The sequence below is a fragment of the Oryza glaberrima genome, chromosome 4, assembly GCF_000147395.1.
Source record: "Oryza glaberrima chromosome 4, OglaRS2, whole genome shotgun sequence".
NCBI lineage: Eukaryota > Viridiplantae > Streptophyta > Magnoliopsida > Poales > Poaceae > Oryza > Oryza glaberrima.
The window spans coordinates 15,539,672-15,563,933 of NC_068329.1; the positions used below are offsets into that span (position 1 = coordinate 15,539,672).

The following is a 24,262-nucleotide window of genomic DNA, read 5'->3' on the forward strand; positions in this document are numbered from 1 at the left end:
TAGTTGTTAGGGTTGTCTATTGGATCACCTAGGTTTAGATCTAGTCGGGTAGAACACTTTGGATAGATGAACAACAATGGATGAATAAACAAAGAGGGAGTGAGAGGGTTTAGGGTTGTGACCAGTCGTTGTTGAGGAGGAGGAAGTCCAGCCGGCCATCGTCGTTGTCGTCGCGGGCTTGACGTGGACGGCAGCGACGATGTGCTCGGTGCCGATGGCGTTGATGCGGTTGCAGCAGCGACGGTGTCGACGACGAGGCGTGGCGCGGCAGTGGACTTCCTGTCACTGGCTGCGCCCCCTCGATCAGTTAGGGTTTATGGGGTGGAATGGCGGCGGCGACGAACCTCGTGTCTTGTGTCGTCCCATCCTCCACCCCTCTTTATATGGCACAGTGTGACGGGGGCCCACCAGCCATTGGGCTGGGTGCCCCCGATCAGGGCGCGGGTCAAGGCCCCCTTGAGCCCCTTGAGCCCAATGGCTCAAGGGGAGGGAGATCTATCTAACATTCTCCCCCTTGATCTCACTATTTCTTTTAGCTTTTTCTATTCCATCACAGTTTTACATATAGAGCATGTTTCATCGTCACGGTTAATTACCGATGGATTCGACAGCCACTATACACATCTCTATTCAGAAATAGATACTTTAACTTTTGGGCCCTATAGTCCAGGATTCATAAGGCTTCCCTTAAACCCATGCATGCTACATGTTCCTTGAACATGTTGAGAGGTAGGCCTTTCATGAGCAGATCCGCGAGCATACTTTATGTTCTTATGTACTCGAGACTGATTGTTTCATCCCAGACTTTGTCTTTCACAACATAGTACTTTATGTCAATGTGCTTGGCAGCACCACTTGACTGATTGTTGTTAGAGTACATTACTGCGGGTTCTCTATCGCAGTATAACTTTAGTGGTTTCTCAATACTGTCAACCACCTTTAAACCGGGTATGAACTTCTTTAGCCAGTTCACCTGCCCCGTTGCCTCATAGCATGCTATAAACTCGGCATACATAGTAGACCCTGCAGTGATGGTCTGTCTTGAGCTTTTCCATGAAATAGCTCCTACTGCCAGGGTGAACACGTATCCCGATGTTGACTTTGTATTATCTTTTGCAGAGTCAGAATCCGAATACCCCACTATCTGGAGCGATTCTGATTTTCTGTAAGACATCATGAGGCCTTTTGTTCCTTGCAATCACGCAAGACTTTTTATACCAATTTCCAGTGCTCTAGGCCTGGATTACTTTGAAATCTGCCAAGTAACCCGGTAACAAATGCCAAGTCAGGTCGTGTGCACACTTGCGCGTACTGTAGGCTTCCTACAGCTGACGCATATGGCTTTGTTTTCATTTCATTGAGCTCATACTGATTTCTGGGACATTGCGATGCCCCATACTTTTCGCCTTTCTTTATAGGAGCAGGTGTAGCACTGCATCTGTACATATTGAATTTCTTCAACACCTTTTCTATATATGCATTTGAGAAAATCCCAATGCATACTTTGTTCTATCTCGGTGAATCTCTATGCCCAAAACATATGAAGCCTCACCGATGTCTTTCATGTCAAAGTTTGAGGACAAGAATTTCTTTGTTTCCTGCAGTAGATTGACATCACTACTAGCCAGTAGAACGTCATCTACATACAGAATTAGGAAAATGAATATCCCATTCTTAACTTTGAATCTATACAGTTGTCCTCGATATTCTCTTGAAAAACCCAAATTTCTTTATTGTTCCATCAAACTTCAAGTAGCACTGTCTCGAAGCTTTGCTTTAATCCATAAATGGATCTCTTTATACCGCATCTCATATTTTCGTTTCCTTTCATGACGAAACCTTTCGGTTGTGCCATGTATACTTTTTTCTTCAAATCACCATTTAGAAATGTCGTTTTTACATCTATCTGATGTAATTCCAAATCATAATGTGCCACCAGTGCCATTATAATCCCGAAGGAAACTTTGCAAGAGACTGGAGAAAATGTCTCATTATAATCAATCCCTTTTCTTTGCGTGAAGACTTTTGCCACAAGTCGCGCTTTACACTTTTCTATATTCCCTCTGGAGTCATATTTGGTTTTGTAGACCTATTTACAGCCTACTGTTTTGGCTCCTTTAGGAATTTCTTCTAAATCCCAGACATCATTTAATTTCATTGATTTCATTTCATCTTTCATGGCTTCCAACCATTCAGATGAGCGAGCGCTTCTCATGGCCTCTTCATATGAGGTGGGATCATCCTCCATATGCGACTCTTCTATATTATAAACTTCATATTCATCACGGATAGCCGATCTTCTGACTCTTTCAGACCTTCTAGGGGCCTCCTCATTTGGCACATTATCTATATGAGACTGTTGCAGTTCCTCCTCTGGTGTGGCAATAATTTCTATTGAATCCTGTAAAACAGGTTCCTCACTTTCATTCATTGTTGCTGCCACACGACAGATAACAACAGGTGTTGGTACCGCAATGTCATGCATTGCAGGCACAACATCAGCAGGTAGAGAGAAGAAAGGCTCTTGAATCGACTGAGTGGGTTCAGACACCCGCCTCTCTTCAAGATCAATTTCTCGCACTACCGAGCTCCCCCTAATCATTTCGTCTTCCAAGAAGACAGCGTGCCCCATTTCTACAAACTTTGTACAACTGTTTGGACAGTAGAAATGATGACCCTTTGATCTTTCAGAATAGCCAATAAAATGGCAGCTATCTTATCTGTTTTGGGATCCAATTTCCCAAGATTTGGGTTAGACACTTTATCCTCTGCAGGACTCCCCCACACACGAAGGATCCTTAGCTCATACGGTGTTTTGGGTACCGATGCATTCTATGCATTGTATGCATTGTTCTAAAACTGAGAACTCCAATGGAGGAAGAATTACATTCTTAACCAGTCTCTCAATTCTCCCCCTCGAAATATGGCCTAAACAACAGTGCCATAATTTCGATGAGACATCAGGAGTTCGCTTTCTTTTCTTTTGTCAACGAGGACATAACATTCACATTCTCAAAAAGAGATAACAAATAAAGCTAATCTTGCAACACAAGACCAATACATGCATTATTATACCATAGTTCACATTTGTCATTTCCAAAATGGCAATCATATCTATCAAAATCCAATTTGGATACACTTATTTCTTTGCAAAGAAGGGACATAAAAACATCTGGAAGTAAAAGTGTGAAGCCATTTGTGAGTTCTAGGCGAAGATCTCCAACGGCTTCAACTTTTGCTTCAACTCCATTGGCAACTCTAATGGATCTTTCAGTTCTTTGCGTAGTCTTCATTGAATGGAATCCCTTTAAACAATTACACATATGAATAGTTGCTCTAGAATAAATCCACCATGTGGATCTAGAATAACCAATCATAATGAGATTCATTTACAAATGTAATAATGTTCTCACATTTCTTTGCCATGATCACTGTCAGGAAGTCAGGACGATCTTTCTTGCAATGTCTTGTCTTCTTGCAGTGGAGACACTGATCCTGTCTCAACTGTTAACTGTTGTTGTTGAGGCAGATGCTGAGGCTGTTTTCTTTTTGAGGAGAGTGACCTATGGCTCTTTTCCTTGTTATCTTTAACAAGGTTAATGGAGCCACCATTGATCTCTTTGAGTCTTTCCTCTTGCACACAATTAGAAATGAGCTCTTCAATATTCCATTTTTCTGGACTTATTTTGTAGTTAACAACAAGGTTGTCAAAGTTCTTTGGAAATGAGGACATAACCAGATGGACCAGAAAGTCATCTGAGATGCCCAAATCTTTTTGCTTCAACTTGGAAGCCATGTTGCTCATCCTAAGAATGTGGTCTTTTACACCACCTCCATGGTACCTCTCTGTCACAAGCTGCTTTATCAGCTGTGTCGCATAAAACTTTGAAGAACCAGTAAACTGGCTCTTTATACTTTCGAGGTACTTAGAGACAGTGTCATACTCTTGGATTGAGCCCAATATGGTTGGCTCAATCGTGTTCTTTACCGTAGCCATACAGTTCTTGTTGGCTGAGGACCATTTCGCATGTTCTATATCATACGACATGATGAGGGAAACATTGTCCCTCTCTCTCTTGTGCCATTCAGCATCTGACTCTTTTTCACCTCTGAAAATTTCAGCAGGTTCTATAGGACATGGGGTAGTCAACACCTAGTCCACCTCTCCCAAGATAAAAGCAAGGTCGAGTTCTCTTTTCCATTCTTCGTAGTTATCTCCTTTCAGGGTCGGAATATCTTTAATGCAACCCATCAAGGAGTAGCCACCTAAGATAATCATATATTGTGAGAACAAAATTAACATCAAAAATATTATGTCTTAAGTCTACATCACCGTTGGGCAGAAAATAGACATAACACATAGAGCCATAACTATAACATTGCAATTATCAACGTTGGTCAGAAAATTACAACATCATAGCACACAATTAATGTTCCTAAAATTAAATTCTCCCGTTGGTTCAAAATTTAATTTTAGAAACACTAATTTTCATCAATTTCATCTATTTGCAGTGGAAGATCTATAAACAATTCATATAAACAATAACAAAACAATGTTATTTATTCTCTATAAAAATTCTCCCGTTGGTTCAAATTTAAACAGAGGTAAAACATGTAAAGCAATTCAAAATTCTATTGTAAACATGTTCAGAAGCATTTCTCACATTTATCTATTCTCTAAACAATTTTCACGTTGGTTCAAATTGCTTAGAAATTATCACAATCATTAAACATAATTGAAAATGCTTCTGAATAGGGACTTTCATCAAACTTCTTTTTTCTTTCTGCCGAGGGACCTAAAGTGAACTTATTCCGGCCTTGCCGGTCGGCCCACGGCCGCCTTTCACGCGCGCGGGTGCCCCCTCCCCCCCCCCTCAGGCCGCAACCTAGGCCTGGGCCGGGAAAGGAGCCCCCGGCGCGCGCCCTCTTGGGCCAAAATCAGCCCAGCCATCGCTGGCCGTCCGATCTTAGGTTTTCGATCGGACGGCCGGGCGCCTCTTTCGGGGAAACAAAAACCCCCACCCCCCAAGCCGCCTGCCGAAACCCTAGCCGTGCTAGCCGGCCGAAACCCTAGCTGCGGCGGCACGGCGCAGCGGCATGGCGGAGCGATGCGGCGCCCGGCGAGCACAGCGGCGCGGCGTCGGCCCTTCTTTTCTCTCGGAGCTCGAGCGGGCGATGACGAGCAGCGGCGCCGCACATCCTCTCGCCGGTGCGCGCACTCGCCCGAGGGTGAGTGCGCCGCCATCGAGCGGTCGTGCTGCAGCCCGGGAGCCGTCTGCCCTCTCCATCTCTTCCACGCGGCGTCAAGGACGGTCGGCGGCGACGTGACTCCCGCGCGCGTCGGCGGTAGCCAGCGGCGGCGGTAGGTGAGTCTCTTTTCTTTTCGACCCGTGCGGATCGTGTGCTGTTCTTTTCTCTTGATCTTTGGATTTCTTTCTTCTTTGTGGATGTCTATCCCCGAACCGATCTAAGCCCTAGGGTTGCAGCAGCGACGGTGTCGACGACGAGGCGTGGCGCGGCGGTGGACTTCCCGTCACTGGCTGCGCCCCCTCGATCGGTTAGGGTTTATGGGGTGGAACGGCGGCGGCGACGAACCTCGTGTCTTGTGCCGTCCCGTCCTCCACCCCTCTTTATATGGAACAGTGTGACGGGGGCCCACCAGCCATTGGGCTGGGCGCCCCCGATCAGGGCGCGGGTCAAGGCCCCCTTGAGCCGTTGGGCTCAAGGGGAGGGAGATCTATCTAACAGTAGTAAAGTAGTGAAAATAGTGATCTTTAGATGTTATCATTAATTTCTTTTAGTTGTGTGCTATAGTTAGACAATGTAAATCACATGGTTATTGAACAAGCAAAAATATTTAACTATCACAGTAGGATCCACTGCTGGGGATAGTCACTTTACTCCCGGTTGGCAACTCTTTGTAGTTCCAGTTGTGTAACCGGGACGCACAATGCGGGACTTATGATGGGTATTTTTAGTCTCAATAATACAAACCGAGACTAAAATCATCTTTAGCACCGGTTGGTAACACATTTTGCTTGTTTAGTGATACCATACATTAAGTTCTTAGTTTAATCTGGTAACAAATTACGGGTAACAGGATTCTTATTTTTCTTGTTGGCATATCTGGAAGGAGAGAAATGGTTGTATTTTCTAAGGTACAAGGTCAGACGTGGAAGCATGATTTGCTTTGTTCAAGAAATTAGTTCTCCGTAGTTGTAGGATGAAAGATTCATTGCAACAAACAATTCTTGAATGGTTGCAAAGTTTGTAAAATTTGTTCACCCTTTTTTTAACTCCAATTTGTATAGTTTTTCGTTAATATTTGTATAAAATTTTAACAAAAGCCTGGTAGTGTCTTGAGTAAAAAAATAGTACGGGTATTTTGCAAGTAAATTCAATTTGGTCCTAACAAATGTCGTGACCTTGGAATTGCAGGAAAACCGATGATTTCCGGGGTGAGGTGACTGTGCTGGTCAGCGACATTGTTCTTACTCCGGCGTGAGTCCGAAACCGATTCGGAAACCTTCGGCAACTTTCTTTTTATTTTTTTCAAATACAAATCCTTCTGCAACTTTCTTTTTACTTTTTTTCAAATACAAATCCTTCGGCAACTTGTGTCAGTGTTGCGGTGACAATGGCTGTTCGTCCGCGACGACGTCGGCGTCGGAGTGCCCTGCCGCGCGCGGCGGCGTCCCGTGGCGAGGGCGACGACCGCCTCAGCGTGCTGCCCGACGAGCTCCTGCTCATCGTCATGCGCGGCCTCGACACCCGCTCCGCGCGGCGCCGCCGCGCTGTCCCGCCACTGGGCGCGCCTCCCACGCGAGCTCCCGGCGCTCGACTTCCGCGTCAGCGACGCGCTCCCGCGGGGCTACCACCAGCGCGCGCCGCCGAGTTCCTCGCCCTCCTCGGAGGGCGCTGGGACGACGCCGCCGGGAGGAAGCTCGACGCATCCCTGGCGCGATACGAGCGCCGCGTCATGCGGGGCCTGGCCGAGCCCATCACCGGCTTCCTCGACGCCGGCGTGTCAGCAGGCTCAGGGTGGAGTTCTTCGCCACGAACGACGCCCACCACATCGGCTGCGTCCACCGGCTGATCAACACGGCCGTCGGCTTGTGGGGTGTCGAGGAGCTGGAGGTCGCCATCAAGCCCGCGCCGTGGCGCCGCCGTAAGGTCTGGTACTTCTTCTTCCTCCAGCCCGTCGTCGGCGCCGACATGCCCGAGGACTTCCCGCACCTGAAGAAGCTCCACCTCAAGAACTGCCACAGCAGGGACCTCGCCCTGGTGGTGGATGCGCCGCAGTCGTCATCGTCGGCGGCGGCGCCGCCAATCACGGAGCTCGTCGTCGAGCGCTGCTCGTTCCTTGGCATCCAGCTGAACCACGCCGCGCTGCGCTGGAAGACCTGGCGTGCATCCACGACACCAACCCGGTGGTGGTCCTGTTCAGGGACGTCCCGCGGCTCCGGCGAGTCCACCTCAGCTTCTTCCTCGACTCCGGCATCGTTGTTGACGCCGCCCAGCACCCTCTCCCCGGGCCGGACAAGTACAAGCTCGACTGGCACGTCAGCGAGCGCATGGCCAGCCTCGTCGTCCGGTTCACCGGGCCGGAGAGGTGGATCCTCCCGTGGCGGGTCAGCACGCGACTGCGCAGCCTCAGGCGGCTCCTCGTCGCCGACGTGCCGCCCACCTGGGACGTCTCGTGGCCGCGCCTCCTCCTGCAGGCCGCCCCGTCCCTGGAGTCCCTGCACGTCCACGTTGCCACCGCCACACAGACTGCCGATGATCAGCCGGCCGCGGCGGCGCCGGGGCGAGAGATCATGTGGCCGCCGGCGACGTTCTGGCACCGGAAGCTGGGGGAGCTAGTGGTGGCCGGGTTCGAGCGGACGCCGGGGCAGGTGGCGTTCGTGAGGTACGTGGTGAAGGCGTGCAAGGCGCTGCGGCAGGTCGAGCTGCTCCGGCACGGGGAGGTCAGGTACAATGGGCTGTGGGAGTGGGAGGTCGTGAGGCAGCGGGAATGTGGAGGAGGAGAGCGCCGCCATTGGAGCAGAATGGAGGAGATCGGCATCAAGAGGCAGATCCTGTCGGGAAGGAGTTGGTTCAGAGAGGACGTTGAGGTTGTTCTAGAATAAGATAATGACACCCTTTTGTCAGAAACATTTTGTGTTTTTTTTAAGGCAAAGATTGATGAATTTGTTTAAACTCAGTTTAGCATATTGTTGCAATGTTTGTTTTTGGGACCATGGGGTTATATTACAGATGATGGCTGCATGTTAGACAGATGAATAACTGTAATGGTTTTGGTTTGATAGTTGACATAACATTTTGTTTCCATCTAAGAATTTGTGTGGATACCATTTTCTCAAGATTGTATGCACATAATATGTAAAAATATGAATAATTTTCCTTCCTAGCATTCAAACCTAATATTTAACATACTTGTAAGCCTGACTTTAATTTCATTGAGTGTAGTAAACTTAGTTCATTCTTCACATGTCAATCAACCATTAGCTTCTTTTGGCGATAAAGAGCGCAAATAGCTCCCATGCAAAGCTCCACATTTTCCATGAATCTCATAACCATATTTTCCTGAGACTCCCACAAGCTGGTTTCCATTTTTGACAGGAGAGAGGCACTTTTACTGTTGGATGGGAGCACCAAAGAGAAGGGTACTTGCTAATTGATAAAGGGGGCCCCACTTTCTTCCATCCAAGCATCAAAAGAAAGTTGGTTCATCAAATTATTCAAGTGCAAATGGGATAATTCGTTCTGCATTTCTTTATCTCCCTGGTTTGATTCTTCAACCAAGGGTGGGCTCATATTGGGGACAGAGGCAAAACTAGTTGCTACTTGTGCTGGAGCTATTTGAGAACCACCCATGGATAGCCCCAAGGAAGAAGAAGGTTGTTGCATAGATGATGGTAGCAAGGGAGCACTTTCCTCTCAATTCCATATTCTTAATCAACACTTCCCAACTCAGAAAATAGTGATCTCTTGTTCCAATTTCTCTCTTGATTATCGGTTTCCAAAAGTAAGTGTGGACTTGACGAGATCACAGCTGGAGGGGGTACAGTGGCTATAATTGGTAAATCCAACAATGATACATTCGTGGATGCAGGAACTGTGGACGACAGTGGCAATTGCAATTGTAGAATGCATTTGAAATCATTTGATATGGTTGGTTCTGGCTTGATTGAACTCTTGCATGGCCTCCCTCTTTTTTTGGTGCTCTTGAAGTTGTTGATGCAACGAGGTCTCTTGCGCAAAACTGGTGGGATGGTCATGTTGTCCATGTCAACCATCTTTCTCTTGCTAGAAGAACTTGAATGATTGGTGCAGCTTACCTCATTTTTGTTGGTGTTGATGTTAGTATTCTTGCCACATTGACTACACCCACACTCCTGCCTTTCTTGCACAAAGAGCCCCACTTCTTGTTGGTGAAAATGCAAGACCGGAGGCAAATCCACGACGGGGGCAAGCTGTGGTTAGGGCCATGGCCACACCTGGCAGTGGTTTGTGGCAAAATGCAGGCACACCATGCACATCAGTGCAGATCATCTCTTCCTTTTCTTCCAGGCCATTGATGTCAGTATTTTTGCCATCGAGAAATTCTAGGCACTCCTGCTGTTTTTCCACAGCGAGATCAACTTCCTGCTGGTGCAGATCTAGGACCAAGGGAAGATCCACATAAAGGGTAGGGATCGTGATCTCATCCACAATAGCCAACATCTGACTGTGGCTCATGGTGGAACACAGCTATGCCGTGCACTTCGGTACATACCATCTCTTTCTCCTCTTCCCAGCAGTTGATATTAGTATTCTCACCATCTTGACCTTCTTGGTGTTGTTTCCCTTCTTCCATAGCGAGATCCACTTTCTGATGGCACAGATCTAGACCTGGAGGGAGATCTAGGGCAGGCACAGTGGTGATGACCTCGTTAGCCTCAACTATGTTCATTGTTGGCTGGAGGTGGGGCGCGGTAGCACCCTACATATTCTGGAGCACTTCAACCACTGTGATTACAGACTTAAGGTTGGGTTCAACTTCATCCATGTAGCGTTGTGAATCGACAAGGAATTCCTCGTTCCTTCTTTGTAGCATGTTAATACCAACAAGGATGGCCTTAAAGCGGGCACCAGCCTCAATGATGATTTTCTCAAGGCGCACCTCCTCTTTCTCCTTCTTTGGCACTTCTTTGGCTAGAAAATCATACTCCATCTGAAGTGCATCGATCTTGGCTTGGAGACAGATCTCGGCCTCGACAACCCTACGCTCACACTCGCCAAGCATGTGTGCGGCCACCTCGTAATCAGCCATGCAGGTTGTCGTCTAGAGGTGGCGCACAAGGTTGGCCCCGAAGAGATGAGCGAGATCGGCATCGGTGTCACTGTTCGAGGCAGAGTGATGGTTGCGGATTTTTTTTGTAGCATTCTATTTCTTTCTAAGAATTAGTGCAGATGCCATTTTCTCGAGACAGCAGTCATGCTGATTTTCGTTGATTTTCGTCGACTATGGATGGAGATTTCTCAATAGACTTTGCTATTAATATGTCATCAATAAAAATCTTGACAACAGAAACTTGTGTACCTATGTCCAGTTTGTGTGTGTTCCTTTGGGACATTTCGGTCAAATGGGAGACACATTTTATAAAAGCTTGGGCTCTTCACAAGACAATAACCCTATGTTCTATCGGTATTGGTAAGCTTGTTGTTTTATTGATATATGTAGAGTAAAAGTTGCATTGCTTAAACTTGCATCTGTAAGAACCTTTAACTTCATAGTATAGCAGTTTCAGTTTTTTTCCTAATTTGCATTTTTTTGGTTGTGTCTTCAGTAGGCAACTAATTTTTTTTCCTTAAATGTCAATAACATTTTTATGGCTAGTATTTCCCCAAGATTTCTACGACATTTATATGATAGACCTATCCCTCCCTTAGCTTTAGCCGATCCCCCCCCTCCGGCGTGAGGACCGGGGACCGACCTTATCTCCTCGATCTCCCCCGTCCCTCGTACTACCCCGAACACTAATTTGACGGTGCTGCCACATCTCCTATAGTTGGAGAATCAACTAATGTGTTTTACATTTTCAATCACCCAATGAGTAAAAAATATGTGATTTTGTATATCTCAAAGTGGGTTCACCTTACTTGTATTAGAACTTCTTTTGTACATGTAGGATTCAACAAAAGCGTGGAGTTAGAAGACATTAGTGTAAATTATTAAATATGTCTCAATACAGCCGCCCACCAGCTCACTCACTACCATGGCCAACCACTAACTCACCCGCTAGTGTGTCACATGCCAATGGAGTGTGCTCACAAATTGGAACAAAGGAGGTAAAGAAGCACATATTAACGTAGGAAAAGGAAACTGATGTTTGGACGGTATGCTAAATTATAGGCCACCTATTAATCAGTTCATCTTTGATTGGTTCAGATCTCATCAAGATTCATGCAAATCAGGTAACCCTATCTCTTGACCTCATACTCCAGTTCGCCACCGCAAATCGTGCCCAATTCAACACACCACGCCTCCATCCACGTTGCCTCCTCCGCCTCCCCATCATCGCGCCAGCGGCGTGGCAAGACTCAGAACCTCATACACATCCACTTCCCTACCTTCTCCTGCTCCTCCTCCAAGCTTCTGTCGTCGCCCACTTCAACAGCTCTGGCAAGCTTCCCCATACCCGCATGTCATCCATAAGCTCTACTGGTTCATGCCGTCGGATCAGTTGCGTATGACGAAGCTCGCACTGCGGAAATGGTCCACGGTGTCACTGCCGTACCTGGGCATGCTCACCATTCTTGTCTTGGAGGACCTGCCGTGGTTGACGTAGGGGTTCGTCAATGCTCGCCTCTTTTCCTCGGGCTTCCCGCACCTGAAAAAGTTGCACCTAAAGAACCGCCATAGCAAGGACCTCGCCCTAGTGGTGGACGCATTGCTGCCAGCGGCGGCGACGACGATCACGGAGCTTGTCGTCGAACGATATGCTCCTTCCGGGCATCCAACTGAATCACGCCACCGCATAGGAAAAGGTAACAGAAGTTATGATGGTATGCTAAATTGGAGGCCACCTATTAATAGCTGCCTGATATTTCTCTATCCATCAGTTCATTTTTGTTTGGTTCAGATCTCATCAAGATTCGTGAAACTCAGGTAACCCTATCTCTTTTCCTCAAACTCTAGTCTGTCGCCGCAAATCATGCCCAATCCAATACGCCATGCCTCCATCTGTAACGCCTCCTCCACCTCACCAACATCGCATTAGCAGCGGGGCAAGACTCGCATCCACACACACCTCTGCTTCCCTCCCTTCTTGTGCTCCTCCTCCGTGTGGGTGTCATCACCCTCTTTAATAGCTCCGGTAAGCTTCCCACGCCCTGCTACTCATCCCCCATATCCAGTGGCTCCTAGCGCCAGATCCACTTCTGCCAACCCTACCTTTCAACCAGATCTAATGACGTCCTTTGCCCTGGCTACTGATCCTTCCCACTGCCCTCCATCATCCCTCTAATTCAAGCACCCTGCCACCCTCCCATCTACACAGCTTGTCGCCACCAACCATTGTTCTTAAGCTGCCCCAGACATCCCTCTAAACCTACCCTTACCGCCCTCCTACCCTATCCCGCCTCCTCCAACCCCGAAAAGCTAATCCTAGGTAGCCTGTCAAAGATCGAGCATTGCTAGCATAGAGGCTCATCGAGGAAGTCCTGCTCACCAGTCGGCAAAGATGAACTTTTATACTCTGTTTAGCATATATTTGCAAAGAATTTTGGGCCATTGGGTTGTATTAGAAATGATGGCTTCTTGCTAGACAGATGTATAACAGTGATGGCTTGGTTTGATAATTGTTATAACATTTTGTTTCCTTCTAAGAATTGTGGATGCCATTTTCTCGAGATTGCTGTCATGCATTTTCGCCGACTATGGATATAGATTTAGCAATAGTCTTCGCTATTAATATTTGTTTCATCTAAACAATGTTGGTGTCCTATATGTTTAACTTTCCATATATCACAATGTGTGACGTCTTAGCTTGGAAGCTGAATTGCTGAATAAACTTTGGTCGCTCTCAAGCTTAAGCTATGATTCATATATGTTATCTTAAAAATGAAATAATGTGGAAAATGTCATTTGGTAACTATGTCAGCCTTTATGGCAAACATATTGTTGGTGAATGTATGAAATGGTATGTTGCTTTCAAACAACAAAAGTGCTGCATAAGAAATAAAAATATATATATAAAGTAGATGGCTGAAAATGGATAGCGTTGAGAGAATTGAAGGTAAGTGGAAATTAGACAATGTTAAAACCGCACTTCGTGCCATGTCATTGGTACATTGGGGAGGATATTGTTACCATAAATTACCTTGTGTGCTAACCTGCAGGGGCAGAGGGCTCGGGTGTGGCGCTCGCCTTACCTTGCTCCTCCCGTGAGCACCCCCCCCCCCTGGCGCGTCCTCCTTCCCAGGACGCCGCACCGGCAGCACGGCATGACCGCGAGAGAGAGCGAGAGTGCGATGGCGATTGGCAAAGCTGCGTGCGAGAGAGCTAACCAGGCCAACCAATTAGGCCCATTGGGCTTGTTAAATGGGTCTCTTGACCATGAAACCCTAACCCAAGATTTGAAAGTTATTTTCAGTATTGGTCTTCTCCTTGCCCTAGATTTGAAAGTTATCATTTGATCAATAATAAACTGAGTTTCGGAATAGCTAGCTACACTTGTTGAGAAAAAAAAAATACTTCCTCCGTTTCATATTATAAGACTTTTTAGCATTGTCCATATTCATATATATGTTAATGAATTTAGATATATATGTGTGCCTAGATTCATTAATATCTATATGAATATGGGCAATGCTAGAAAGTGTTATAACCTGAAACTGAGGTAGTATATACACAACCATTCAACTCTTGCCTCTGCAACAGGTAACAAGCGTGCTCTTTGTCATTAATCTTATCCTATTGGTTCATCGTGCTTAAATATGATCCTATTTTGTCAGGCACTATGGTAGTGTTTTATATGAGGTCTCAATGCACTCAAAGTGAAGCATTGCTATCAGTTTATTCCTTGCAAAAGTTGCTACAGTGTATTGCCTCTGTTTCCCTCTTTTCTTACTACTTTTTTTATCTCACAAAGTGTACTTGAATTTTTAAATTATATTTAATACAAATATTCTGCAGCAACGCACGAGGCATCATCTAGTTTATTAGGATGAGCCAAACAATAATAAGGTGATAATGATTGTTTTTTGGTGTTTTAGTTAAAGGTGATTATGCGTTATATTTTGAAATGGAGTGAGTATAATATAAAAGGATGGAGTATTTAAAAAATGACTTACATCATTTAACGGCTATAATCTTCGATTATAAAATGTAATATAGGAATCAAGGCAATGAATGAGAGAACCGTGGAAGAAAATGTAAAGCAATGTCACAAGTGGAAGTCCTAAATTGAGGGGACATTTATCATTTTGCCACTTTTAAGATGTCGCAATTAAATATTTACCACTCAGTCTATGACATAGAGGTCCTCGTGTGTCTATATCAAATCCTTAATTGTCACTCATAAGAGTGAAAATAGTTAAAGCCTGTTTGTCACACGGTTTTAGCTCTAGCTTCACCTCTCCTTGAGCTGGAGCTCAGCCAAACAGTTTTAGCTCCACCAAAAAAGGAAGCGGAGCTGGGTGGAACTCTCTCACAAAATTAATTAGATAGAGAGGTGAAGCTGGATTTAGACAGCTCCACAATTTCACTTCAGACCCAATTTCTAGAGTTAAATTTAAGAGTTGAGGCTCTACCAAACATACTGATACGGTGATACCTCTAGATCGGGTTTTATTGAAACTGAACAGAAAAGCGAAAAAAAAAAGGAAAACCGCACCGACCGATCCAAGTCCAACCCACCGTCCAGTCCGCCTCGATCCCGAGGATCTCTTTCCCAAAGCATCCCCGATTCCTTCCCAAACGCCTAAACCCCACCACCGCCACCGCCCATGGCCGACGGCGCCAGCGCGAACCCCGGCGACCCGCCCTCGCCGGCCTCGGCGAGGTCGGGGCAGCGGAAGCACGTCCCCGACTGGCTCAACAGCCCGATCTGGTCCGCGCCTCCCCCTCCCGCGCGCCACCGCGCCCCGTCCCCTCCCCGCCCGCCCCCTCCTCCGCCTCCTCCCACGCAGCCCGCCCCTCCCCCGCCGCCGCCCGCCCGGAGCGGCGGCGCCGGCGGAGGAGGAGGCTCCGACGACGGCAGCGACGGCGACGATGACGACGCCGCGAGCTCGTCGCGGCCCCACCTCGTCCCGGAGTTCACGGTCGCGGTTAGTTTCTCTTCTTCTTCTGCTTCTGATCGGGCAGGGGATTTTTAGATTATTTTTTTTTGTTGTTTTATTAGTTGTTGGCGGTGTTGGTCTCTGATCGCGTGTTTCGTTCGTTCTCGGATTTGGCGGCGCGTAATTGCAGCTGAGCAGGAAGGTGGTGGATCTGGCCGAGCTGCGGAGGCTCGCGTGCCAGGGCGTGCCCGACGCCGCCGGCGTGCGCCCCGTCGTCTGGAAGGTATGGTGGAATCGTCTTGCCTTCTTCTTCTTTTACTACTATTATTACTTCACTATACTTCACTGTGTGTCACCATGCTATAGTAAAATGGGTATTACGAATACTAGGATTTCGCCTCGTCACCTCGTCACAGCTCATGGATGCTGTTTTTGCATTGGATTCATATGTTTTTTGGAAAGTCATAGACAGGACATCCAGTAAACGCATGGAGTTTAGGATGGATGGGGGGTTGGCGCGATTTGATTCAGATTGATCATATGGTTTGGTGTTGATACATACATGGTTTATGCTGCGCGCAAGGATTAGGAGCATTTTTTTTACCTTGGTCTTTTGAGATATCGTGGAGCGCGTTCGGGGAATGCAGTTTCAGTTATATCTATTCTGTGAGTGAATGGGTCTCTAATCAAGTTTTTGTTTCATTGAAATGTTTGGATTTCTCTAGGTTCTTAAGATGTTTTATTCCCATACATTCAGTTTTTAAGGACCAAACTATACGATTGCCATGAGGCCATGATTCATAAAGATAAGTTCTTACTAGTTTCAGCAAACTGCTTTGAAGCCAGTGGTAGAATTTCATACGCTCTATAATCGTGCATTAGGATTACAAACAACTGCTCATGGCATTTTTTTTGTTAGTTGAATAAATTTAGGAGAAATCAGGATTCGTAATTGACAAATAGAATATGATTTGTAGTTTGTAAATATGTATACAAGCATTTAGTGATTTGAGCAGAGCATTATTACACTGAAAGCCTTTCAGTCTTTTTTGTGTTACATGTCATTGCACAACTTAATTTCAACTGACAAAATTTTATATATGAAGAGAACTGTTGTAGTAGGATTAAGCTAAATGATATTATGGAATTCACTGCAAGAATTTTAGGTTAAATAGCTATGAATGTGACTAAATTTAGACTGGCTTACAATGTACAAATCTTTAATCTTTTTCCTTGTTTGCTACACTACAAATTTATTTGACTTGTTTGATAGTTAGCAGCTTCTATTGGGATACTTGCCGACTGATCATGCGCTGTGGGCATATGAACTGGAGAAAAAGCGGTCCCAATACAGTGCTTTCAAAGACGAGCTTCTAGTTAATCCTGTAAGTTCTTTATCCATATGATGATTTCAGTTCTGAACCATTCGCTGGTATGTGGTTACATTGTCTGTATTAATAGCAATTGTTAGCATTATGAGAGAGATGGACATACAAGCCAGAAACTATGTGCCCTGATTTAAAACTAGTAATTTAGACCAGAGAGTGATTCCACGGGGATATGCTAAAGTATTTTATTGTGGTACCAACTTGTTTTGTATCTTAACAATTTCATTTGGTAGTTTTCTCCTTTTAAGAAAGATACATAATAATATGTTTTGGTTATGGTCAGTCAGAAGTTACTCGAAGAATGGAGGAAATGACTATATCCAAAGGGAATAGACATAATTCTGAAGGAACTGGAGTGCTTCCAAGGGCAGAAATTGTCCATGATGAACATCCTCTAAGCCTCGGGAAAACTAGTGTCTGGAACCAATTTTTCCAGGTAATGTTCACTAAATCGTAAATTTATGTACTGCCACATGTTAAGTCTGTATTTTGCTTTGGTTCAATTTGATGGTAGAACTTTCAACTCCTTGATATTGAGAGATCTCCCTTGGTCCCTTTGCGGCTCTTCGTTGAATTTTTGTAATGAATATATTGTACAGTATAGTGTTTGAGCTACTAAAAATATACACTGTTATTTGATACTTCAGGAATCTGAAACTGTAGAGCAGATTGATAGAGATGTTAAGCGTACTCATCCTGAGATGCAATTTTTCAATGGGGATTCTTCTGATGCCTTGTCTAATCAAGTAAGCATTTATTATCTGATATGATGCCAGTTCTTTTTGTCTTTTGTAATGTCCAGTTAGGCTAAATGTGATATATGTTTGTCTTCAGGAGTCGCTAAAGCGTATACTTACCATATTTGCAAAATTAAATCCGGGTATAAGATATGTACAAGGAATGAATGAAGTTTTGGCACCACTCTACTATGTTTTCAAGAATGATCCAGAAGAAAATAATGCTGTAAGTGTTTTTTTTTTCATGACGCTATTTTTGCTTAAAATTGTTGAACGTTGGTTCGTATGTAAGATCCTTGGCTTTAAGGCTTAAATGCCTCGTATGTGGTAGATTTCTTCTATACAGATTTCCTGAATTCATTCACTGGTAAGTGGTTCCCTGCCTGTTGGAACCATGTATCATGTACTTTATCTGACTTTGGTGTACTGCCTAAGTGACTATTATTCATTCTTTTTTCTTCTGAAGTTACCAAAGTAGAAACATTTCACTACTATTGTTAGATAGCTTTACCATGTACCTTATTTTTTATTATGCAAGTATGGCTGCTAGATGGGTGATGACTGGAGAGAAACAATGATGTTATCTATAGAATATAAGCATCGGCTAACTCTGTGCCCATACACCTTTTAATTTCTTATGTAAACAGGAGTCAGCAGAGCCGGATGCATTTTTCTGTTTCGTTGAGCTGCTTAGTGGATTTCGGGATAACTTTTGCAAACAGCTTGACAACAGTGTGGTGGGCATACGCTCCACAATCAGCAAGTTATCCCAGCTCCTGAAAAGGCACGATGAAGAGCTCTGGCGGCATTTAGAGGTTGTGACCAAGGTATTCATTTCAAAAACATTTTTCTTGTTACATTTTACAGTGTATTTCTGCTCCTACTCTAACGCTTTGTATATTCCAGGTTAATCCACAGTTTTACGCATTCAGATGGATCACCTTGCTATTGACGCAGGAATTCAAGTTTCGAGACTGCATCCATATATGGGATGCACTGTTAGGTGATCCTGAGGGACCTCAGGTTAGAAACTGCCATTCCTAGTTCCATGCCATCTGAGAAATTTTTGAAATGCACTATAAAACTCTTATTATCTTATTGCAGGCCACCTTACTTCGAATCTGTTGTGCTATGCTAATTCTTGTTCGAAGGCGGCTCTTGGCCGGGGATTTCACGGCAAACCTAAAGCTTCTCCAGAGCTATCCACCCACAAACATTGACCACCTCTTACATATCGCTAACAAACTGCGAGGGCCTATTCCATACTGATTGATTATCTTTTGTTTCTCATGTTTGTTCTTATATGTTAGTTTGCAATGTTCAAATATGTTGCATTTGAATGTTTGTAAATGATTCTCCCATGCCCTATGTGATTGGATGGTTGATTTGAACCATCGGTTCTCATATAGAGTGGAGTATACCTTTTGGAGCATACTGCTTGTCTTCTTGATAGTTGGTATTAGTTGTCAGACACTAATTTAGGTCACATAGACGCCTTTTCTATAGATGTTATTAACGAATACGCTCTTTTTGGATGTCTTGCGAGATCCCAGCTAAAGCAAACGACCAGCGGACAAGCATCCTATCTCCTTTTCTAGTCTAGATAAAAAGGAATGAACGCATCATATCTCCTTTCCTAGATAAACAGGAAAAAAAAAAAAGCTTATGCCCCCATTCATTCCTGATTAAGATAGTTTCTGATTAAGATGTATATCCAATTATGATTTTCGTTTAAATTACTAAAAGATGTCTTTTCTAAAACATTTTATCATGTTCTAAAATATTATATTAATCAATTTTTAATATAAAATAATTAAAAATCAATTAATGATATCATACACTAATAGTTTTCTCGTTTTCTCCTTTTATGTGTCTAACACGCTCTCTGTCCCAAAATATAAGTATTTTTAGCTATGAATCTAAATATATAGTTATCTAGATTTATAGTTTAAAAGTTGTTATATTTTAAGCCGGAGGTGGTAATCTTCATCACATTACAACCGAACGGGGCCGAGTGATAAGAATAATAACAAAAAAGTTTACCAAAAAGGAGAGAAGTTTCCAGGTTCGTGGGCAAATTAGATATATATATCAAACAAGTGGAGTGCTGTTTCAGGAAACGAACTATCATTTTCTCGCAAGAGCAACACAAAAGGGCATTTACCACTGGCATTACAAGTTATAACTTAACAAAGAGACATGAATAATGAATCTGATTAGGCAAAAATATGGTTTCTTGATATAGCAAGTTCTCAAGTTGTAACAAATATTTCTATCTTATAAGTTGATAAATAAATGCCGATGCTGTTCTCTACACTCCCTGTGCCGTGCCAGACCAGATCATATCACTCCACCAATGCAAGGAAATAATACTCTTCAAGGGGCTCTCGAACATAAACAACCCAAGAGTCAGCAGAAAGTCCACCTAATGTTGGGGAAGGCCAAAACATTAGCTATCAACAACAGCAGATCAGCTTCTTTCTTGGTAGACCAAAAAACTTGTGTAAGCAGAATGCCGACACCGGTTAAGGCCCAATGCGAGTTCTCACAGAGCTCCAAACCAAAATTATTGCCTACCACTGGAGGCCGTGATATGCTGGCAAAATTCACGAGGAGTACGCAGCTATGATTCTCTAACATATAAGGGATACTGATGTTCAAACAGAAGCTTTTGTCAGCCACTAGCCACAAAAAGTACTTGCGCCGGTACTATGTTGTTCTACTCAGCGCCTTTCTTGCTCCGGAAATTCTTTTGCATCTCTGCAAACTTTTTCTTGCACTGCACCATGGTTTTACCTGGGACAGCGGCAGCCACACGCTCCCATCTTTGGCTTGCATCCTTAGGGAATGCCTTCAAAGCTTGCACAAGAGCCAGCACTTGCGCCTCTGACCAAGCCTCTGGATCTGCTGTTCCAGAAGGTGTTCCATTTGATACAGGAGCAGGAGCAGGAGCTTTCTCGTCAGATGTTTTACTGCTTGCAGGTTGTGCAGGCGCTTTGGATGATGCATCTCCAGATGCTTTCTCAGTAGGCAAACCAACTGTTTCAGTTCTTACAGAAAGAGGTGATGCAATGGATGGTGCCGGCTTGCGTTTCTCGAGGAAAGAGTCAAAAGCTTTGGTAGAGTCCGGTTTCTGCAAAAGAACAGTCTTCGTAGCCTTCAGAATCTCTTCAACAGATCTTCCAGTTCCAATAAACTCTGAGACAACCTCCCATCTCCGGGAGGTTCCTTTTGGATACTTTTGTATTGCTTTCCTAAGCAACTCAATCTCTTCCCTTCCCCATGGTTTCTCTTCTTTCTTCTCATAGTTGCTTAGTGTATTGCCTTGCGTGACCTTTTCACCTGAAGAGGTGGATTTTGCTTTGGAACCATCCACACCATTTGCCTGAATTTTCTTTCCTTCATTTGAGGTACCAGACGAATCTTCTTTGCTCAGTGCACCTCTAAGCAATCTGGCCTTTTCAGTTGTATCTTTGTTCTCCATGCTATCACAGAGCTTCTTCAGTCGTTCCATATCAAGTGACGAGCATGCTGTTTCGACATCATCTTCTGACAGAGAAAAGCGGCTCTCTGCAACTACCGGTGCAACAAGATTGCGCAGACGGGTTTTCTCTTTGCGTAGCAGCTTCTTCTCCTTCTCCTTCAACTTTTTCTGATTGAGAGCAGCCTCTGCAGCTCTCTTTGCTTCCTCTTCTTTCCTCTTCCTTTCCTCTTCTGCAGCCTTTGCAGCTTCCTCCTCTTGCATCTTTTTGGCCAGGTATTTTGCCTCCTTCCTCCTCTGTTTCTCAGCCTTCTCCTCCTCCTTCCACCGCTGAATTCTTGGATCCTTTTTGTAAGCATTGTCAACAAGAGTCCGTACTCGCGCATACTCCACCTTTTTGGCCTTCTCTTGTAGTTTTGCATTCTGCCTCTCCATCCACCTCTTATGTTCACGAGACTCGGCTTGTTCTAAGTCATACTCATCTGCATGTGGAAATTCCCTCCAGCTCTTGAAGTTGTACCACCAGAAATTGTAGAACTTATCAACTTCTTCTACAGGAGTAGCATCATCTCCTAAAGAAGGAATGGTCTGATTAACAGACCATCGTCCATTTCTCATGAATGCTGGGCCAAAAACCTTGTAGAAATCTTGTGGAGCACAATCCGTTGGGATATCATCATCAAACTCATCAGTTGAGTCAAAAATCCTTCTCTTTGTGGGATCTATGAGGACCTCATAGGCTTCTTGAATGGCCTTGAAGTGGCTCTCTATCTCATCCTTTTTTGCTTGCTTTGCTTCCTCCGTTGCCTCAGCAAGGATAAGAGAAGCCTGCTTGTCAGGATGATGTTTAAGAGCCATATCACGATAACTCTTCCGGATCTGGTCTTCAGTGGCCAAGAACCGCAAATGCCCCAAGCCAAGCAATGCATAATGATCTTGTTGCTGGCTCCCAGATTTCTTCTTTCCTTTGCTGCTAAAGGTATCAGAAGCAGCGGAAAAATCTTGGCCTTTGTCATCTGATGAAACACTACGGTCATCAGTTTCTGTATCTTCTTGCTCCCCAAGACCAAGGAGCTTCAATGCTGCAGCATGGAATGAATGGCCAGCAGGTTCATATTTGCATGCTTTTATAGGCAAGCAATTAGATGAGACATATAAAGGAGCCCCATCAATGATCTCTGGAGAATAAGTGATCAACAGACAACTTGTCTGGTAATCCATTTATCAATGCTGCCTTGTTACTAACTGGAAATTTTAGGTGCCCGTGTTCAACTGAATCACACTACTGTACAACCTGTAAAAGTTTGTGTTGATTGGAGAGTCAGGCACAAACTTGAAAGCAATATTTTCATACAGCAAAGAAAAAAATTGAATATAAGCAAAACTACAATTAGAAGTACCAAATTAAACAGAAGTTGGTAATTCATGAATTCAAAATTTAAATTGAACAATACTCTGCACATAGGCATGTTTTTGGTATTATAAACTGTGGTTGTAAGCTAGAGGTGTGTTTGCCTTGCTACAAAAAATTTAGTAAAGTTAATTTGGCCTTGTTTGGTGGTCTGCTACCAACAGGAGTACCCAAATATTAGCAAAGCGTTTACCTTTGTATGGTAACAGTCCTAATGGATGCCTAGTTCCATTGGCATTACCAATATTTTGGGAAGGCAAATTTTGGAGTCAAACCAAAGCATGTGGACTATATCACAACCTACACGCCTATCTTGTTGTCACCCTATCTTCTTATAAGATATAGTCATAGAGATTGCAACAAATCCCTTTCAGCTTTTTATTCTGTAGGGTTCCAAAAAATTGCAGCTTTCTAATAACTTCTAAAGCTCGTGAATTGTAAATGGTTGGTCAGTAGGAGTACCGACTACCCTATATCATGCAACATTTGGTCAGCGCCAAGCCAGATGGGAACGTCATCAGCAAAACTACATGGACGCAGAACATGGCTAATAAAAAGAATCAACTGTTACAATCTAAAGTTTGTTTAGAGATGATACTTTGTAATTACCATTCCAATTTAGGTCAATCATGAACAACTTAACCAGCTGACCAGCAAATTATCGAAGCCACGATCTCTTGCCCGACGAGGGGAAAAAGGCAAATAATCATCCCGCAGGGCTAACCACACCAGCCCAGCTAAGGCTACCACAAGATACTGGTGTTTAATTGTTTATGCTACCACAAGATCAGTACTAGTGTTTATATGAGGTTTACCCACATAGCAGAATTGACGCATAAAATTGTTTATGCTACCACAAGTGTTTATATGAGGTTAATCCACCTAGCAAAATTGGCGCATAAAATTGTTTATGCTACCACAAGATCAGTTCAGTACTGCTTTTTGCGAAGCGTTCGGGGATAGAGCTTGAGCTTCCTCACCTTGAACAGAAATCGCCTGATCAATCCGCGCAGAGGGAATTAGCGGACTTCTTCCTCGATCGAAGAGCAGTAACTGCTCCTCCTCCCCCAAGATTTCACGGCCTGCTGCAAAGAGAAAAGAAGAAGAAGAAATTGAAACCGCAGCTCATAAACCAAAACAAGAAACGGTAAGCGCGATCGCCCCCCACCACCCGATCCGTCCTCCACTACTCGTTCGTTACGTTGTCGTTACAAAAAAACATGAACCATCATCCAGCACGCGGAGGCGATCCTCACCTGCCTGGTTGGCTGGCTGCCGCCTCCCTCCCGCCTGCTCGTCCTGCTCGTCGTCGAGTCGCCGCGCGCCCGCTCGAGAGGTGGTTGCTCGGCGGGTAAGATGGTGCGGTGGAGAGGGATCCCCCGCCGTCCAGGAATCGCGGGGAAGGGGAAGGGGGGAAGGGAGAGGAAGGTGGGGGTGCGCGCCGCCGGCGGAGGGGAGGAGGAGGAGGAGGAGGTGTCGTGGCGGTGTGGGAAGCTTGGGGGCGGCTAGGGTTGGAGAGGAGAGGAGAGGAGAGGGGGGATATGCCGCGTGGTATCTGGGCGGGGGACATTTTAGGGCTTCGGGGGTGATGTGGCTCCTCTGCCGTGTTGGGCTTGGCCACCACCCGGGCCGGTGGGCTGGACAGTCTATACATATTGGGATTCACCTCAGAAGTTCCTTTTTCTTTTCTTGAGAAAGAAAAGAAAACTATCTTTTTACTCCTTCCGTTTTAAAATATAAGCTAAGTCTACGCATCTTTCGACAGAAATTGGAGCTAAAAACTGTCAGTTTTTTTCCCGCCGCAGGATACATGCACAACGGCCAGGATCAGCAGGTCTCTATGCACGTGCTGTTTTTGAATTGTGCAGCACGATTAAATGATTATCTAAGCAACTGTGTACTGTTATTCTACTTTACCAAAATTAATGGAATGATTAACAAAAAAATTATATTAATCATAAAAACTATTAACTTGCAA

At 44.7% G+C, this 24,262-nt stretch overlaps 2 protein-coding genes and 2 pseudogenes across 3 annotated transcripts; 2 read left to right on the forward strand and 2 right to left on the reverse strand.

Annotated features, from left to right (window-relative positions):
* The first annotated feature begins 5,060 nt into the window (after nucleotides 1–5,060).
* Nucleotides 5,061–8,520, forward strand: LOC127771258 (uncharacterized; annotated as a pseudogene).
* On the reverse strand, nucleotides 8,408–10,673 carry LOC127770812 (uncharacterized; annotated as a pseudogene).
* Nucleotides 10,674–14,911: 4,238 nt separating this feature from the next.
* LOC127771256 (TBC domain-containing protein C1952.17c-like) lies at nucleotides 14,912–18,824 on the forward strand. The gene is made up of 9 exons (XM_052297123.1): nucleotides 14,912–15,315; nucleotides 15,458–15,550; nucleotides 16,548–16,652; nucleotides 16,939–17,091; nucleotides 17,303–17,401; nucleotides 17,490–17,618; nucleotides 18,040–18,219; nucleotides 18,299–18,415; nucleotides 18,497–18,824. The coding sequence occupies exons 1-9, from the start codon at nucleotides 14,995–14,997 to the stop codon at nucleotides 18,659–18,661; spliced, it is 1,362 nt and encodes a 453-aa protein (XP_052153083.1). The 5' UTR covers nucleotides 14,912–14,994; the 3' UTR covers nucleotides 18,662–18,824.
* Nucleotides 18,825–19,537: 713 nt separating this feature from the next.
* LOC127771255 (uncharacterized) lies at nucleotides 19,538–23,820 on the reverse strand. 2 transcript variants are annotated; one of them, XM_052297122.1, is made up of 3 exons: nucleotides 23,541–23,820; nucleotides 23,265–23,366; nucleotides 19,538–22,167 (listed from the first exon to the last, which is right to left on the reverse strand). In XM_052297122.1, the coding sequence occupies exon 3, from the start codon at nucleotides 22,092–22,094 to the stop codon at nucleotides 20,112–20,114; it is 1,983 nt and encodes a 660-aa protein (XP_052153082.1). In that variant the 5' UTR covers nucleotides 22,095–22,167; nucleotides 23,265–23,366; nucleotides 23,541–23,820; the 3' UTR covers nucleotides 19,538–20,111. The 2 variants fall into 2 exon arrangements, with proteins under 2 accessions (XP_052153082.1, XP_052153080.1); XM_052297120.1 differs by having other exon boundaries at nucleotides 23,265–23,369.
* Nucleotides 23,821–24,262: the final 442 nt, after the last annotated feature.